Below are 19,740 nucleotides of genomic sequence, written 5' to 3' on the forward strand. Positions count from 1 at the left end.
ATCCAGGACAATTTTGACGGACTTTTAAAAAAGATTGCTATCCACCTCAAGAGAAAGAACCATTAGAGTATAGATGTAGATTATAAAATATGATTTATCACTTGACTATTTGGGTATATGACTTGGGGTTTTGGTTTTATAAGATTATTCACCTGCAAAAATGAGCAATGTGGAAATGTGTTTTGTTTGATAATACATGTATGACCCAGAAAAAAAGAATGAGGCCATGGTAAAGAGATTACAGGAAGGTTTATTTTCTAGTAGTCTCTAAACCATTCATGGCTTTATTTCTACTAGGTCTATAAGCAGAAGTGTGTAGATCAGGCCCCAGCATATTTTATCTTACTCAGAGGTATTAAAATATTTTAGTCATTCCCTAATTAAAAATTATCTGAGTCCATATTCGAAATATATGTATATTAATTTATAAATTAAATGTGTACTATAAAAGGTAGGTAGGAAATAGATTTTAGATTAATAGAGAGATACATAAATAAGTCTACAAATGTAGGTAGAAAATAGGTTATTTATGTATAAATATGAGATACAAATCTATAAAGGTAGGAAAGAAGTAGATTTTATATGTATGTGTATGTATGTATAAGTCTAGAAAGGTTGGTATTAAACAAATTTCGTATACATATAAAACACAAGTCCAAAAAATAGGTAGGAGATAGATTTTAGATAAACAGACAGATAGATACTTTGTCCAACTGCCTGTCTATCTATTGGTAGACATCAGTCAGTCAGATAGATACATAGACAAATAGATAAAATAAGTCTTCAAAGGTGGGTAGGAAATAGATTTGGGTAGATACATAGATATCTAGAGATAGATTAAATAAGTTTAAAAATGTATAGGTGTAAAATAGATTCTGATATAGGTAGATAGATAAAAGAAGTCTAGAAAGTTAGGTAAGAAATATATTTATATTTGTGTGTGTATATATATATATATACACATCTGTGTGTATCAAACATGTCTAGAAAGGTAATTAGGAAAGGGATTATATCTACATCACACACACAACTCTCTATAAAAGCACAGGTATAGAAAAGTGGGTAAGAGAATGTCTATAGATATAAATTTTACATCATACATATATATATATATATACACACAGAGAGAGAGAAAACAATTCTAGAAAGGTAAGAAATAGGAAACAAATCACAAAGCTAGGTAAAAATAGATTTTATATGTGTAAATATATGATATATATTAAGTCTAGGAAGATAGGAAATGGATTTTAATAGTGATTAATAGATAAACAAATGTGTGTAGGAAATAGATTTTGAAGGATGGATAGATGAAACAATTTTATAAAGGTAGGTAGGAAATAGGTTTTATATGTGTGTACATGTATGAAACAAGTCTAGAAATGTAGGTAGTAAACAGATTATACATATATATATATACACACACAAAATAACTATATATTAATAAATAAAACACAAATCCAGAAAGGTAGATAGATTTTAGATAGACAGATTAATAGATGCATACATACATAGACAGACACATAGAGATAGGAAGATAGCTATAGATAGACAGACAAACACATAGATAGATGCATAAAAAGACACGTAGAGATAAATAACAATAGATAGACACATACATACATAAAGAAATAGACAGGCAGACAGACATCTACTGATAGGTAAGAAATAGATTTCATACATGTGTGTGTGTATGTGTATAAAATGGGTCTAGAAAGGTAATTAGGAAATAGATTACATACATACATATATAGAAAAGCACAGTCAGAAATGTAAGAAATAGAATACATTCAGATATACATTTTGCATCATATATAGATATTAATATATTAAGTATATATACATGTATATATACATATACATATATATATATAAAGAGGCAGGGAGAGAGGGAAAACAAGTCTAGAAAGGTAGGAACTAGATTCCTTATATTTAAAAATAAAACAAATTTAGAAAAGAAGGTAAGAAATAGATTTTATATGTGCAAGTACATATGTGTATATATAATGAGTCTAGGAAGGTAGGTAGTGATAGGATAGATGGATAAGTCCACATATATAGGTAGGAAATGGGTTATTTGTGTATTAATATGAGATAGAAGTCTAGAAAAGTCAGAAGAAACGAAGTTGCATATATGTGTTTGTGTGTGCACACATAAAACAAGTCTAGAAAGGTAGGTAGTAAACAGGTTTTATATACAAATATGTATATAAAATATATTTACATACAAAATAACTAGGTATAAATATAAAAACAAATCTAAATGGTTAGATAGAAAATAGATTTTAGATAGATATACATACATATGGATAGATACATAGATAAAATAAGTCTAGAAATGTAGGTAGGAAATACATTATATATAAAAATAAACCCTAATATAGAAATGTAGGTAAGAAAAGGATTTTAATAGATGGACAGGGATAGATCAATAAAGTAAGTCTACAAATGTGGGCAGAAAACAGATTTTAGTAGATAGATATATAAAGACAGACACCTAGAGATTGATGGATAGAGATAGAAAGATAGATACATAATATATACATAATAACTCTAGGTTTTAAAGTCTTTTTATGTTTCTTCTAGTAAATCTGATTTTCCATTCAGTTTAGGTTTTTTCTTTAAGACTATCTGAAAGTGAGGGCAACTGGGTGGCTCAGTAGATTGAGAGCCAGGACCAGAGAGGTCCTAGATTCAAATCTGATCCCCAGACATTTCCTAGCTTTGTGAGCCTGGGCAAGTCACTTAATTCCCAGTGCCTAGACCTTACCACTCTTCTGCCTTGGAACCAATTCGCAGTATTGATTCTAAGACAAAAGGTAAGTGTTTATTTTTTTAAAAGAATATGTCAGATGACCTTTTTAATTATGATGATAATGATGATACTCTTGGTTGTAAACCCAGTTTCTTTGCTCTTTGAAATATTGTGTTCCATGTCCTCCTTTGTTTTAATGTAGAAGTTGCTAAATCTTGTGTTATTCTCATTGTAGTTTCACATTATTTAAATTGTTTCTTTCTAGCTGCTTATAGTATTTTCTCCTTAAGTGGCAGTTACAAAACTTAACTGTGATATTTCTGTGAATTTTCTTCTTGGGGGGTTGTGAACAATGGATTCTATAAGGTTCTACTTTAATAATTTTTGAAGTAGAGCATCTAACCTCTTTTTTTCATCATAACATTCAGGTAGTCCAAGAATTCCTATGTTGTCACTCTTAGATCTGTTTTCTGTGTCATCTACAGTTTATATAATAAGATGTTTCATATTCTATTTTTCATTTTTTGGATTTTGTTTGTTTTAAGAAGTTGCCAGCTTCCCCTTGCCTAATTCTATTTTTAATGAGTTATTTTCTTGGATGCATTTTTCCATATCTTGCTGAAGAGTCAGAATTTTTTTTCTTCTTTTCCTGGATCTGAACTGTCTTTCTGTTAGTAAGCCCAGTGCTTTACCCACTGAACCACAGCTTCCTTTAGTGTAAGAGTAGGCTGTAATCTCCATCAAATGAGAAGCAATGGGGATTAAAAGGAGTTTACGAAGACATCAGGAAAATGTATAAAAGAAAACAGAAGAGGTAAGAGATGGTTGGAGTGTTCACTCTGATAATATTCTGATGATGGAGCTTGATATAATGAAATCTCAAATTATTCTACATAGCCAGCATTATGAAAGTTATCTGTTATTGGAAAACAATAGAGTAAATGAGTAAAGGCTACATACAGGAAGTGATACAGAAGGGGGTGGAGAGGGAAGAGATAGAAGATAGCTAGATAAAGGCGACAAGAAGACAGAATATGGAGATATATAGAGAACAGATAGAGGGAAGATAGAGGACAGATTAAAGAGAGGATACTGGAGAAGGAAAGTAAAGGTGAAGAGGGGAGATGGTTATAGAGAAGAGGAGAGAAGACAGGGGAGAGGAAAGATAGAGTGCAGAGATAGAAGATGGGTACATAAAGTATAAAGAAAAAGGAGAGAAAGAGAATATGAAGTGATAGCAAGAGGAGAAAAGAGTATAGAGATAGATGAAAGATGAAGAGAAATAGAGTATAATGGAGATGGGGAAAAGATAGAAGAGACAGTGGTAGGGGAGTTGGGAGATAGAATGTAGAGATAGAGGAGAGGAGGGGAGAGGAGACAGGAAAGAGAAGATGGGGAGATAGATATGGAGAAAGGAGATATTACATAGAGAGGAGAGAGAAATAGAGAATAAGAAATGGAGAGAAGGGATAGAGTATAAAGGGAGAGGGAATATAGCATATAAATATATAGAAAAAAGGGGAGATATAAAGGAGAGGATGGAGTCAAAGGAGGAGAAGAGATAGAGTATAAAGACAGAAATAGGAGAGGCAGTGGAGAGAAGATAGTTAATTTAATAATTGTTATTTCAGGTACAATTATTGTTTTTACATTTGTTTGTATCTGACTGTATTTTGTAGTTGTGATTGTATAGTTCCCGAGTTTGTCTTGGCAGGTAGACTCCCAGTTATTTTATACTGTATACAGTTTTTTTTAATGGTATGTCTCTTTCTCTTGGCTGTTGGGATTTATTATATATCATATCTGCAAAGAGTAATGGTTTTATTTCCTTGTTGCCTATTCTAATTCCTTGAGTTTCTTCATCTCTTATTACTATAGCTAGCATTTTAAGTATGATATTGAACAGTAGGGGTGATAATGGGCATCCTGATTTTATTGGGTAGGCTTCTAACTCTTGCCCATTACAGATGATGTTTGCTGATGGTTTTGGGTAGAGGCATCCATAGGGTAGGTATCCCATTTTACCTCAAGAAGAGAGCTGTTCTTTTTCTAAAGGATGTCATGGAGAAGAGCCATTGGACTTCTTCTTGCCTCTTTTTCTCCCATCATCCTCAGAATACTATGAGAATGAACACTTAATCCATCTCTTGTGTTATTCTGATTGTAGTTGCACAGTATTTAAATTGTTTCTAGTTGTTTGTAGCCTTTTCTCCATAAACTTGGAGTTAATAACTTAGCTCTAATGTTCCTATAAGTTTTCTTGTTGGGGGTCTCTTGCAGATGGTGATGAATGGATTCTTTCAAGTTCTGCCCCCAAGTAAGTGTAACTTGCATTCTAGTTTCTGTAGCCTCTACTCAATTCCTCTACTGTTTTCAAATCACTTTCATACTCCTTTCTTAGTCTACTTGTAATTTGATGTTTGCTTCTAAGAAGCTCCATCTCTGTCCTCTATACTTAGAACTTACCAAAGAAAATAACTTACAATAATAAATAACTCATGTTTCCTATTCTCTTCTATTTTTTCCTCCTTTGGATTTAGTTTTTTTAGTCTTGGTCTTCTTGAATTAAGAAGTTGCAGGCTTCCCCTTGCCCAATTCTGATTTTTAATGAGTTATTTATTATCATAAGTTATTTTGTTTTTAATGGATCCTCTTTTTTGGTATCTCTTTTTCCAATCGGTTGACCTTTCTTTCCTAGTTGTCTTATTTTATTATATCTTGCTGAAGGCTCTTGAAAAGATTCTTTTTCCCCTTGAGGGGATTTGAACTCTCATTCTTCTGGTAGTAGCAACAGTGCTTTACCCATTGAGCCACAGCTTTCTCAGATATGAGAAAAGGCTACAGTCTTTATCAACTGAGAAACGATGGGGATTGAAAGGAGGCCATTAGGGAAATATGTGATAGAAAACAGGTGGGGTAAGAGATGTTGAAGTATTGGCTCTGATAGTATTCTGAAGACAGTGGGAGATAGCAAGGAAAAAATTCTAAGTATAAGCAAGTAGGAGAGAGATGGAGCTCCTTAGAAGCAATCCTCAAATAATGAGAAAGTTACCAGAAAATAGTAGAGTATTTGTATCATTTGCACCATCTTCAAAGAGTGATAGTTTTATTTCACCATTGCCTATTCTAATTCCTTGAGTTTCCTTTTTCTTATTGCTATAGGTAGTATTTCTAGTACAATACTGAAGATAATGGGCATCCTGATTTATTGGGCAGGCTTAATGTTTGCTGATGATTTTAGGTAGAGGCAGTCTATCCTATTTGACCTAAAGAAGAGAAGAATCAAGAGGAAACTCTAATGAGAAGATGTAAATACAGGGTGGAAATGGAAAACAGCAAGAGACATGATTGGCAGACAGAGGAGGGCCTTCTGGGAAAGGACCAACTGACAAAGAAGGTTCGGTACTGAGCTTTGGGGGGGGGGGAAGAGAGATAGCCTTTCCTGAGCTCTAGATTGTGAATCCCATCTAGTGTCTCCACTTGACTTCAATGCTCTTGGTGTCTATAAACAGTTCTGTTTCTCATCTTATCAAGATCTTAGTGACTGACAGGAAATTTCAGCTTAGCCCAAGAGGGATCGGACCCTTGAAGGCAGGCTGTGTGTCAGTCCTGAAGATAAAGCAACTCCCTCTGTAGCAACCTCTCTTAAAGTCTCAAGCCTCTATTAGCCATTAGTTTAAGATAGTATATAAAGAAGAGAAAGGGAAGAATTGATTTCCAGACTGGTTCTGGCTGGTGGCCAAAACTGGGAGACTCAAGTCCAGTCTGGACATTAAGCTTAGGGATCTCTTGCTTTCTTCTTTCCTCAATTTTTCCCTTGCTATTTGTATAATAAATCATCTTTAAATTAAGATTCATACGCAGTCATATAATACTTAGACGGTGAATGGGATTTGGGGAGAAGGAGCCCTAGGAGGGAAACTTTTCTTTTGCCACAAGAAAGTCAAATCTTGGGGCATCCAATACTGGTTTCCATCTGCAGATCTGTTCAGAGTAAGAGCTCATCTAGGGAAGAGCTAGGTTATTTCACATTTCCTAGACAACCGATACATCCTAATTTCCTGAAGTGATCTCTGCTCTGGGACAATCTGCTACCCCTTCAAGTTCTCTTTTAGTGATCCAGGCTGATAGAGAGCAGCCATTAGCTCTCTACTCAAATAGAAAGGGAGTTTCTCTGGGAGTTAGTTCACAGAAACTACCCAACATATCATCAACCCAGGGGTTCTTCTTTATTCTCTTCTTACAAAACAAGAGAGCTGTATTTTTTGAAGGATGTTATGGAGAAGAGCAATTGGACTTCTTGCCTCTTTTTCTCCTCCTACCATCCTCTGAATACTATGGAAGGAAACACTTTAGCCTTCTCTTATGTTATTCTGATTGTAGCTGCACAGTATTTATATTGTTTCTAGTAGCTTGTCGTTTTTTCTCCTTAAACTTTAAACAACTTAACTCTGATATTCCTGTGTGTTTTCCTGTTGAGTTCTCTTGCAGGTGATTGATGGATCCTTTCAATTTCTGCCCTCAAGTAAGTATAACTTGCATCTGATCCCATATCCTTCTTAATATTCTTCAGAGTAATTTGTGTACGAGCCCAGTATTGTATTTTAGCAAGCAAGGTTTGCTTTTAACAAGCTCCATCTGTCCTACTTTCCTATACTTAGAAATCACCAAAGAAAATAATTCATAATAATAAATAATTCATTAAATAATAAAAGTAACTCATGTTTCCTATTCTCTTCTATTTTTTTCCTTTTTTAATTTAGTTTTCTTTGTCTTAATCTTCTTGAATTAAGAAGTTGCCAGCTACCCTTTGCCCAATTCTGATATTTGATGAGTTATCTCATTATTTAATGAATTATTTACTATTAAAAGTTATTTTATCTTCTTTGGTGAGCTTTGGGATCTCTTTTTCCAATTCATTGAAGTTTGTTTCTTAAATTTATTGTATTGCTTTTACTATATCTTGCTGAAGAATCTTGTGAAAATAATTCTTCCTTCCAGGAGATTTGAACTATGTGCCTTCAGCTTTCAGGACCAGTGCTATACCCACTCAGCCACAGCTTCTTCTGGGCTGAGAGTAGGCTCAAATCTCCATCAAATGATGGGGATTGGGGGCAGCTGGGTAGCTCAGTAGAGAGCTAGGCCTAGAGATGGGAGGTCCTAGGTTCAAATATGACCTCAGACACTTCTCAGCTGTGTGACCCTAGGCAAGTCACTTCACCCCCATTGCCTAGCCCTTACCACTCTTCTGCCTTGGAGCCAATACACAGTATTGACTCCAAGACGGAAGGTAAGGGTTTAAAAAAATGATGGGGATTGATAGGAGGAATTGAGTAGAATGTAACTTCTAAGTATAGCCAAATAGGAGAGAGATGGAGCTTGTTTGCTTTGGAGCAAACTTCAAAGAGCTTGAAAACAGAAAGAATTAACAGGGTAAGCTTCTATTTCTTCAGAGTATTAAGAATGATACAACATCAGATGCAAGTTATCAAGGTAAGGCTCTTCTTTTCTCATCCTGTCTGCCACCAAGCTTTGAACTTATGACTTCCAATCTCCTCTGCTTTCCAAACACCCTTCTCTACAACGGGAACCACAGACAGTTTGTTGCTAAATACTAGCATCAATCTCCACCTGAATTGAAACTTGATAGAATGTAAGGTGCTAAGGATGCCGGCACTAAAATAATTAACAGTCACTAAAATAACTATATATAAAGAAACTCAAGCACATTGAACCAAATCACACTTTGTGCCACAATAAAATAACTTGTAAAATATATATATGTTAAGAATTCCAGGTATAATGACAAAAACCAAGTCAACCTTCTAAAGAAAGTAAGGAACCTTCTTAGAACCAAATCACAATTTATTCTACAAAGAACAAAATTTGCTATAAACCAGTGAAAATCATCCTACCTTGAAACACATTTCTACTGCATTATATGACAATACATTCCACAGTCACAATATTTAAAAACATTAGGAAAGGTTTGTCTTTCACACGTATAGGAGGAAAAGGGAAAGATACAAAATAATGAGCCATGTGATATATATGGGACCTTGAACAGCAATGCTGATGATTTTGATTAAATCAAATTGAAATGTATTACTAGTGCATGTAGAACAAGGGAAATGGTTAGGATTCTATTCACAACTGCCTTCTGCAGAGTGAAACTTGAGTCTTTCTCACCTGAGGCCCACCCTTGTTCCCACTAAGCTATGGATTCATACTACTTGTAAGGACAAGCAATCTCTAGCCGAAGTAGAACTTCTGGGATTAATGGCTGTCAAGGAGAACACCTAAGAAATAGATGATAAAAAACTGACGAGGTAAGAGAGACTGACTTCCAATTAAAGTAAAGTTGGGCCAGGCAGGTCAAAAACAGAGAAAGAAAACTACAGTCCAATCTCCTTAATGAATATAGATGCAAAAATCTTAAATAGGATACTAGCAAAAAGACTCCAGCAAGTGATCAGAAGGGTCATCCACCATGATCAAGTAGGATTCATACCAGGAATGCAAGGATGGTTTAATATTGAGAAAATTATCTGCATAATTGACCATATTAATAAAATACAACACCCATTCCTACTGAAAACACTAAAAAGTATAAGAATAGAAGGGCCTTTCCTAAAGATAATAAACAGTATATATCTGAAACCATCAACTAATATCATCTGCAATGGGGATAAACTAGATGCATTCCCAATAAGATCAGGAGTGAAACAAGGATGCCCATTATCACCTCTACTATTTGACATTGTACTAGAAACACTAGCAGTAGCAATTAGAGAAGAAAAAGAAATTGAAGGCATCAAAATAGGCAAGGAGGAGACCAAGTTATCACTCTTTGCAGATGATATGATGGTTTACTTAAAGAATCCTAGAGATTCAACCAAAAAGCTAGTGGAAATAATCAACAACTTTAGCAAAGTTGCAGGACACAAAATAAACCCACATAAGTCATCAGCATTTCTATATATCTCCAACACATCTCAGCAGCAAAAATTAGAAAGAGAAATTCCATTTAAAATCACCCTAGACAATATAAAATACTTAGGAATCTATCTGCCCAGATAAACACAGGAACTATATGAACACAACTACAAAACACTCTCCACACGATTAAAACTAGATCTAAATAATTGGAAAAACATTGATTGCTCATGGGTGGGACAAGCTAACATAATAAAAATTACAATCCTACCCAAATTAATTTACTTATTTAGTGCCATACCCATTGAACTACCAAAAAACTTTTTTACTTAATTAGAAAAAAACAAAGTTCATTTGGAAGAACAAAAGATCAAGGATATCCAGGGAAATCATGAAAAAAATGCAAAGGAATGAGGACTTGAAGTCCCAGATCTCAAACTATACTATAAAGCAGTGGTTATCAAAACAGATGAGAGACAGAAAGGAGGATCAGTGGAATAGACTTGGGGTAAATGACCTCAGCAAGAAAGTCTATGATAAGCCCAAAGATCCCAGTTTGTGGGACCAAAACCCACTATTTGATAAAAACTGCTAGGAAAATTGGAAGACAGTGTGGGAGAGATTAAGTTTAGATCAACATCTCACACCGCACACCAAGATAAACTCAGAATGGGTGAATGATCTGAATACAAAGAAGGAAACTAGAATAGTATACTTGTCAGATCTTTAGGAAAGACTTTAAAACCAACCAAGAGCTAGAAAAAAATCACAAAATGTAAACTCAATAATTTTGATTACATGAAATTAAAAAGTTTTTGTACAAACAAAACGAATGCATCCACAATTAGAAGGGAAGCAACAAATTGGGAAACAATATTTATAACAAAAACCACTGACAAAGGTCTAATTACTCAAATTTATAAAGAGCTAAACCAATTGCACAAAAAATAAGCCATTCTCCAATTGATAAATGGGCAAGGGACTTGAATAGGCAATTTTCAGTTAAAGAAACCAAAACTATTAATAAGCACATGAAAAAGTGTTCTAAATCTCTTATAATCAGAGAAATGTAAATCAAATTAACTCTGAGGTATATCATCTCACACCTAGCAGATTGGCTAACATGACAGCTATGGAAAGTAATGAGTGCTGGAGGGAATGTGGCAAAGTTGGGACATTAGTTCTTTGCTGGTGGAGTTGTGAATTGATCCAACTATTCTGGAGAGTAATTTGGAACTCTGCCCAAAGGGTACTAAAAAACTGCCTGCCCTTTGATCCAGCCATAGCACTGCTGGGTTTGGACCCCAAAGAGATAATAAGGGAAAAGACATGTACAAAAATATTTATAGCTGCGCTCTTTGTGGTGGCAATAAATTGGAAAATGAGGGGATGTCCTTCAATTGGGGAATGGCTGAACAAATTGTGGTATATGTTGGTGATGGAATATTATTGCACTCAAAGAAATAATAAAGAGGAGGAATTCCATGGGGACTGGAACAACCTCCAGGAAGTGATGCAGAGCGAGAGGAGCAGAACCAGGAGAACATTGTACACAGAGACGGATACAGTGTGGTACAATCGAACGTAATAGACTTCTCCATTAGTGGCAATGCAGTGACCCTAAACAACTAGGAGGAATTTACGAGAAAGAACACTATCCACATTCAGAGGAAACACTGTGGGAGTAAAAACACCGAAGAAAAACAACTGCTTGAATACATGGGTCAAAGGGATATGGTTGGGGAATGTAGACTCTAAATGAACATCCTAGTGCAAACAACAAGGAAATAGGTTCTGATCAAGGACACAAGTAATACCCAATGAAATTGCGTATTGGCTGTGGGAAGGGTGACTGGAGGGGAGGGAAACAATGTGATTATTGTAACTAAGGAATAATGTTCTAAATTGACTAAATAAACTAATTCAAATGGGAAAAAAATAAAGTTGGATGGGGATGTTTGTGTGTTAAAAATGCCATCAGGAAAATCAACGACAGAAAAAAAACCAAGTAGGAACTATTCTGAAGACATTCAGAGAAAGAGAGGCAAATTCCAAACAAAGTAGAACAGACCTACACCTTGTTACAACCAAATCTCAAGTTATTTGACAATTCTACATTTATTCTACTAAGTACTGGCTACGTGTCCACCATGATGACACTTGGCTAATATTGGAAAACAATGGAGTCAATGGGTAGATTATATAAGAAACAAATGTCCTAAAGCACCACTGCCTTGATAAACCCAAATCCATAAACTGCATAGAAAGAGGCTGTTTGGGGGGGGGGTGCAGCTGGGTAGCTCAGTGAATTGAGAGCCAAGCCTAGAGATGGGAGGTCCTGGGTTCAAATCTAGCCTTAGATACTCCCTAGCTGTGTGACCGTGGACAAGTCACTTCACCCCCATTGCTTAGACCTTACCACTCTTCTGCCTTGGAACCAATACACAGTATTGATCCCAAAACAAGACAAAAAAGAAAGGGGCTGTCTTTTCCCTAGAAAAAAGAAACATTCTACCATCATTTTCACATTACACATTAAATTCCAAATACTCATAAAATTACAACAATCCAACCTCCTCTGCTATCCAAGCACCATTCTTTACAGCATAGCCACAACTTAATTGTTGCCAAAGACCACCATTGATCTCCAGCTGTAGTGAAACCTGTTTGACTAAAAGAATGCCATCAAGAAAATCATTAACAATCAGTGAAATCATTAAAAACAAATGAAAAGCATCCTACCTTGAAACAGATTTCTATCACATTATACAACAATACATTCCTTAGTCACAGTTAAAAACTTTAGAAATGTTTTGTCTTTCACATATATGGAAGGAGAAGGAAAAGATACAAAATAATTAGGCATGGATATATGGGACCTTGAACAGCAGTGCTGATGATTTTGATCAAACCAAATTGAAATTTATTACTAGCACATTTAGAAAAAATTGGGAAGCTGGTTGGGATTGTATTCACAGTTGCTGTTAGAGACTTAAACTTGGATCTCTCTGACTTTGGGCCCAGTCTAGTTACCACTGAGATACAGTTTTGTACTACTCTAAAGACATTTCAATCTCTATCCAAGATGCAACTTCTTGGATTAATGGCTATTAAGGAGACCTTTGAAGAAATGGATGATAGAAAGCAGATGAGGTTAGAGATGCCTTAATTGGTCCCTCTCATACTCTAGTGAGGATACTCAGAGAAAGAGATGCAGGCTTCCAATGAAACTAAACTTGAATAAAGATATCCAGCTGTTAAGGATGCCATCAAGGAAATCAATGATAGAATAAAAATGTGGGGACTATACAAGACATGTTAAGAGAAAGAAAGGCAAATTTCCAAACAAAGTAGGACAGACACAAAACTTGTTAGAATGAAGATTCAAATTCTTCTACAAGTCATCAAGTAAAAACTTATCTACTAGTGGAAAACAACACACTAAGTCAATAGAGTACATAAGAAACAAATGTACTAAGTAACCTCTAGCTTCATTAACTCGAAACCATAAACTACAAAGAAATGGCCCCTACATCCCACAAAAATTGCTGTGGGAAAAATAAGAAGGATCCTAATTCAATAACATTCTATCAACTTCTTTCCCATTATAGAACAATGAACTTCAAATTAATCATAAGATTAAAAAAATTTGAGAGAACCAATTTATATATAACACAGATATATAAGAATATAGGATTAGAAATATGATATATATATATATATGATCATGAACAGCAAGGCAAACAATCTTCATTATATTAAATCAAAATTTCCATTAGTGCATATAGAACGGAAACAAAAAAATTGCACTGAAAAATTTTACTAAACTCTAAAATCAATATAGAAGCTCAAAAAAATTAAAATCTATGACGAAATATAGTATAACCACATTTTATACAATATTTAACCAGATATACACAAATTCAGACATAGACAACTAGAAATTAACATTATTAAAATATATAAAATGCAAAAATATATTTATGTGCTAAATTTACACCACTTTGCAAAGCAGAAAAACTGTCACAACCCTTCACCTATACTCACTGTAAGGTCACACTGAGTCATGACAATGGTATGTGCCTAACAGCATCCCACCACAAGACTTTCTCCACAATTGACTTATAACATATCATATCCTCATCATAGTAGTGCTTACCTATCACTAATGCGATTTAATTATTAGTAATACCCCCAAAATATAACAGTAGTAAAGCTGGAAGTTCTGAGAACCCTAAGAAAAATAGCCAAATACCTATATATCTTTGTATTTAAAAAGTTACTTTTTATATAATACACTCCACTATTTTATGGACAATTTTCAACTAAATATAAAGGGTCTTGGAATCAATAATGCATATAACATGAGTTCCTACTGTACTCACTCAACCTGCATTATCTATTTAAAAATATTTATACATATATAACTAAATGGATAGATAGGAAATAGATTTTATATAGACAGACAAATAGATAAAATAATTCTAAAAATGTAAGTATGAAATATATTCTTTATATATAAAAATAAAATACAAATATAGAAATGTAGGTAAAATAGATTTTATATGGGTAAATATGTATATATACTCTAGAAAGTCTAGGAAGGTAGTTAGGAAATGGATTTCAATAGGTAGATAGTGAGAGATAAAGTGACTACAAATGTGGGCAGGATATACATTTTACTTGATAGATACATACATACATACATAATCAGATAACTACATAGCTACATAGACAGACACCTATAGATAGAAAGATAGATAAAAATTATTCTAGAAATGTAAGTAGGAAATAGAGATAGATAGGCAGATTGATAGAAAAATAGCTTGATAAAAAAAGTCTACAAATATGGGTAGGAAATATATTTTGCTAGATAGATAGATAGACACACAGAGAGTGATAAAGTTAAGCCTACAAATGTAGGTAGGAAATAGATTTGGATAGACAAAAAAACAAGTCTAGAAAGGTAGGTAGGAAATGGGTTACTTATATATAAATATGAGGTACAAGTCTAGAAAAGTAAGAAAGAAACAGATTTTATATAAGTGTGTTTGTGCAAATATAAAACAAGTCTAGAAAGGTAGGTAGTAAACAGATTTTATATACATACAAAATAACTATGTGTGTATATATACACAAAAGTCTAAAAAAGCTAGGTAGGATAGATTTTCAATAGACAAAATAAGTCTAGAAATGTAGGTAGGAAATAGATTATTTATAAAAATAAAACACAAATATAGAAAATTAGGTAAGAAATAGATTTTATATATGTATGTGTATAAAACAAGTCTAGAAAGGTAATTAGGAAACAGATTTTATATATATACACATATAGTTATATACACAAAATAACTATATATATACATACATACACACATAAATATATATATATAAAAGCACAGGCCTAGAAAGGCAGGTAAGAAATAGAGTTTATATGTATATATAATAAGTCTAGGAAGGTAAAAGAGAAATAGATCTAGATAGATGATAGATAAAATAAATCAAGAAATTTGGTAGGAAATAAATTTTTATCATATATATGTAGGTAAGAAATAGATTTTATGTGTGTACATATATTTGTATATATGTATATGTGATAAGTCTGGAAAGGTATGTAGGAAATAGATTCAAGTCCTACTATACTCACTCAACTTATACATTTTAAAAAGATTTACACATTTTAAAAATAATTATACATACATAATAACTAAGTGGGTAAGTAGGAAATAGATTATTTATAAAAGTAAAATACAAATATAGAAAGGTAGGTAAGAAATAGATTTTATATGTGTAAATACATATGTATAGTCTAGGACCATGCTGTTGAACCTATGGCACACATGCCAGAGAGGACTGCTCCCCTTTCCCCTTCCATGTGTGCCTGAGGACATTTCTTACATCACCTACCCCTCTGTCCAGCAGCCCAGTGGGAGCATTTCCTCCCTCTCCTGTCTTGAGTAAGGTGGGGGGCTCACATGTGGCATGAGGGTTGTAATTTGGGCACTTGGTCTCTAAAAGGCTTGCTATCACTGATCAAGGAAGGTAGGTAGGAAATGGATTTTAATAGGCAGATAGTGATAGATAGATAGTAAGTCTACAAATGTGGGTAGGAAATAAATTTTCATTGATAGATACAAACATACAAAGATGGATGGATGGATGGATGGATGGATAGATAGATGGATAGATAGAATCAGTCTAGAAATGTAAATAGGAAATAGTGATTGACAGAAAGATAGCTTGATAGATAAAATAAGTCTACAAATGTGGGTAGGAAATATATTTTGGTTGATAGATATGGATAGATACACACACATATACAAAGACATAAAGATAAATATAGATAGATAGTGAGAGAGAGAAAATAAGTCTACCTACAATATAGACAGGAAACAGATTAGGATAGATAGATAAAACAAGTTTAGAAAGGTAGGTAGGAGATAGGTTATTTATGTATAAATATTAGATACAAGTCTAGAAAAGAAAGCAACAGATTTTATATACATGTATACCTACAAAATATCTATGTGTGTGAATATATATGTATATGTTAACAAAAGTCTAAAAAGGTAGGTAGGAAATGGATTTTTGATAGACATAAAGTAAGTCTAGAAATGTAGGTAGGAAATAAATGTTAATAGATAAAACAAGTCTAGATAGGTTTGTAGGAAATAGATTATATATAAATGTAAAACAGGAGTCTAGAAAGGTAAGTAGGAAAACTATTTTATATATGTGTACACATTATATATATATGTAAAATAAGTCTAGAAAAATTGGTAGGAAACAGATTACATATTTCATATATATAATTTTCTATATTCAACTATATGTTTCATAAATATATATAAAACACAAGTCTAGAAAGATAGGTAGGAAATAGATTTTAGTCACCTAAAGATAGATATCATGATTTTTCTTTTCTACCCCTCTCCAAGACTGTAGGTATTATTAATACAAGTGTTATCATAGAATGGATATTTCCAATGTTCCTCATGCTGTGAAAAAAGACACAGAGAAAAATTCATGGAGGAAATATAGTGAAGAATTGAAGAATTCAATCTGAATTCAGACTACATCAGTTCTTTCTATGGCAATGGATAGCCTTTCTACTCATGAGTCTTTTGGAGTTATCCTGAATCCTTACATCGTTATTAATAGTTAATTAATTCACAGTTGATCACATTTTGTTATTATTGTTACTGGGTACAGTGTTCTCCTGGTTCTGCTCACTTTATTTTGCATCACTTCATAGAAGTATTTCCAAGTTTTTTAGTGATCATCTCGTTCCATTACAGTCATTTACCACAACTTGTTCAGCCATTCTCCAATTGATGTACACCCCTTCAATTTATAGTTCTTTACCACTACAAAAAAAAGCTGCTATAAATATTTTTGTATGAGAAGTTTATAAATTGCTCTCCAGATTATTTGTAACAGTTCACAACTCTACCAACAGTGTATTAGTATCCTGATTTTTCCATGTAGGCCTCCAGCATCTATAATTTTCCTTTTTATCACATTAGCCAGTCTGGTAGGCATGAAGATGGAATCTTAGAATTGTTTTAATTTGAATCTCTCTAATTAATGGTGAATTGGAGAATTCTATTCATATGACTAAAGAGTTTTAAATTCTTCAGCTGAGAATTGCCTATTCATATCCTTTGACAATTTGCATGTTGGGGAATGCTTTGTGTTCTTATCAATTTGACTCGGTTCTCTATATATTTGAGAAACGAAGCCTTTGTCAGAGACTCTTGTTATAAAGATTTTATAAGTTTGTTGTTTGTCTTCTAATATTGGTTGCTTTGGTTTTGTTTGTATGGCAAACATGCATAAAGATCTTGAAGATATATATGGTTACATATATTTAAGAGGTAGATGTGTCTCTTGATGTCTATCTATCTTGTTAGGTGCTTCGGTATATGTATCTCTAGGTGTCTCTTTTTCTCTTTAGGTGTTTATCTGTCTATTTCTCTCACTAGATGTCTATGTATCTCTCCAGGTGTCTGACTATCTCTAGGCATTTATCTCTCTAGGTGTCTATTCATCTCTCTCTCTACATGTCTGTCTCTTTCTCTAAAACACAAGTGAAGGAAACATGTCAAGGTAAGACAATAAAAGTACTGTTGTTAAGTTCAAGGTCAAGTTCAAGTTTAGACCAATCTTTGTTTTCAAGTAAAAAGCCATGGTCAGTTCAAGATCAATGGCTACAGATACCTGTAGAAAAACAGACAAACATGAGACAGACGCCTAGATAAATGAACAGATAGAAGGCACATAGAGAAAGAGACAGAAACATGGAGACACCTAGAGAGAGATAGTGATAGACATTGAAAGAGATGTAGGCATATAGAAAAAGACAAACATGTAGGGAGAAACAGAAGACACCTAGAGATAGAGATGGATAGACACCTTGAGAGTGTCTATAGAGAGAGCTAAAAGGATATATAGACAGAGAGAGAGAGAGAGAGAGAGAGAGAGAGAGAGAGAGAGAGAGAGAGAGAGAGAGAGAGAGAGAGAGAGAGAGAGAGAGAGATGAATAAACATAGAAATGGGCAGACCATATCTAGAGAGACAGAAAGACAATCTTCTAAGAAAAATAGATAAACAACTAGAAATATAAATGATATATACAGATAGACACTAGGGGAATAGACAACATGAGAGATAGCCAGATAGTAATAGACATCTAGAGAGATGGTATCTCAATAAATATAGAGACCTCTAGAGCTAGACGTTGAGATAGAAAGGCACTGGGAGAGAGATATCTAGAGATATCTATATACATATACATACGAAGACAAACACCTAGAAATAAAGATAGATATCAGAGACATATAGAGATAGTCAGACACCTAGAGAACTATAGATACTGAGAGAGTTAGACAGACACCTAGAGGTAGATAGATGAACAGAAAGAAGATAACTAGAGTGATTTACTCAATGTCTCCTCTACCCCCTTATTTTTATAAAGCAAATTTTATTTTGCAAAGAGCTTTAGCTTTTCTTTCTCACAATGCCACCACGAGGTGGGTACAGTGAGTATAATTATACTCATCTTACAGATAACAAAACAAGAGAGGCAGAATGTCTCGTTTAAAGTCGGCCAGAAAACAGACACCAGGGATCTTGCCACTCGCCATCATTCTATTTCCTCCCAAATCTATCCCTTTTCAAAACTTTTACATTTTATAGACAGTACCATTCTCATTCCAACCATTCTGCTTCATAACCTCAGAGCCATTCAGAACTCTGCCCTCTCCCTTCACCTCTATTTCTTATCAGTTGCCAAGTCCCATGTTCTTTACCAGAAATGGTCTCTCATTACCTTAGCTCCATTGCCCAGGAGTTCTATAGCCCCTTTCCATTAATTCAAATAACTACATGGAAAATAGTCACTGTTTATTGGAGCAAAAAGAAATCCATTAATGGTTAACAATGTATATATGAGTGTGAGGTAGAGGTTGGAAATTTCACTCCTGGTGATGAGGCCTGGAGTGCTGAGCTAGCTAGGTCTGGCCTCCATGGTAATGCCAACAGTGTTGCTGTTTTCTGCCCTAATCTGTTATCTCCAGGAGAATATGTCGTCATGACAACCTACTTCCACCTTAAACGCAAGATTGGTTACTTTGTGATACAGACCTACCTACCCTGCATCATGACGGTCATCCTGTCCCAGGTTTCTTTTTGGCTTAACCGAGAATCTGTCCCTGCCCGTACAGTATTTGGTGAGTGTTGGACAAGAGTGGAAGTGTTCCCCATGGATGGCACTGAGCTCCCAGGCATGGCCCCTAAGTAAAGGCTAGACTCTAGGCCCTGGGGCCCTCAGCTCTTTCTGCATGCAGCCTAATGCTCCCCAGTCATCTGGCTACAGTTGCTATCTGTTCAGGATTCCATTCCTCCTAATCCTGCAAGAGGATCCACCTGAAAGGGAGAATTTTGGGTGCTAGAAAGGAATTGCAGGGTTGCTGAACAGTCCCACAAAATGAGCAAAAAGATCATGGGACAGAGATTTTAGATTTGGAAGGGAACCTAGCAGGTCATCTAGT

At 34.3% G+C, this 19,740-nt stretch overlaps 1 protein-coding gene across 2 annotated transcripts in view; it reads left to right on the forward strand.

Annotated features, from left to right (window-relative positions):
- GABRA3 (gamma-aminobutyric acid type A receptor subunit alpha3) overlaps positions 1 to 19,740 on the forward strand; it is a 204,655-nt gene that overhangs the window by 159,331 nt on the left and 25,584 nt on the right. For both annotated transcript variants that reach the window (XM_007507295.3, XM_001376922.4), the window contains exon 8: positions 19,267 to 19,419. In XM_007507295.3, coding sequence (XP_007507357.1) covers positions 19,267 to 19,419 — 153 coding nt within the window. The remainder of the gene's footprint in view (positions 1 to 19,266; positions 19,420 to 19,740) is intronic.

This window comes from Monodelphis domestica, chromosome X (genome assembly GCF_027887165.1).
Source record: "Monodelphis domestica isolate mMonDom1 chromosome X, mMonDom1.pri, whole genome shotgun sequence".
Lineage (NCBI taxonomy): Eukaryota > Metazoa > Chordata > Mammalia > Didelphimorphia > Didelphidae > Monodelphis > Monodelphis domestica.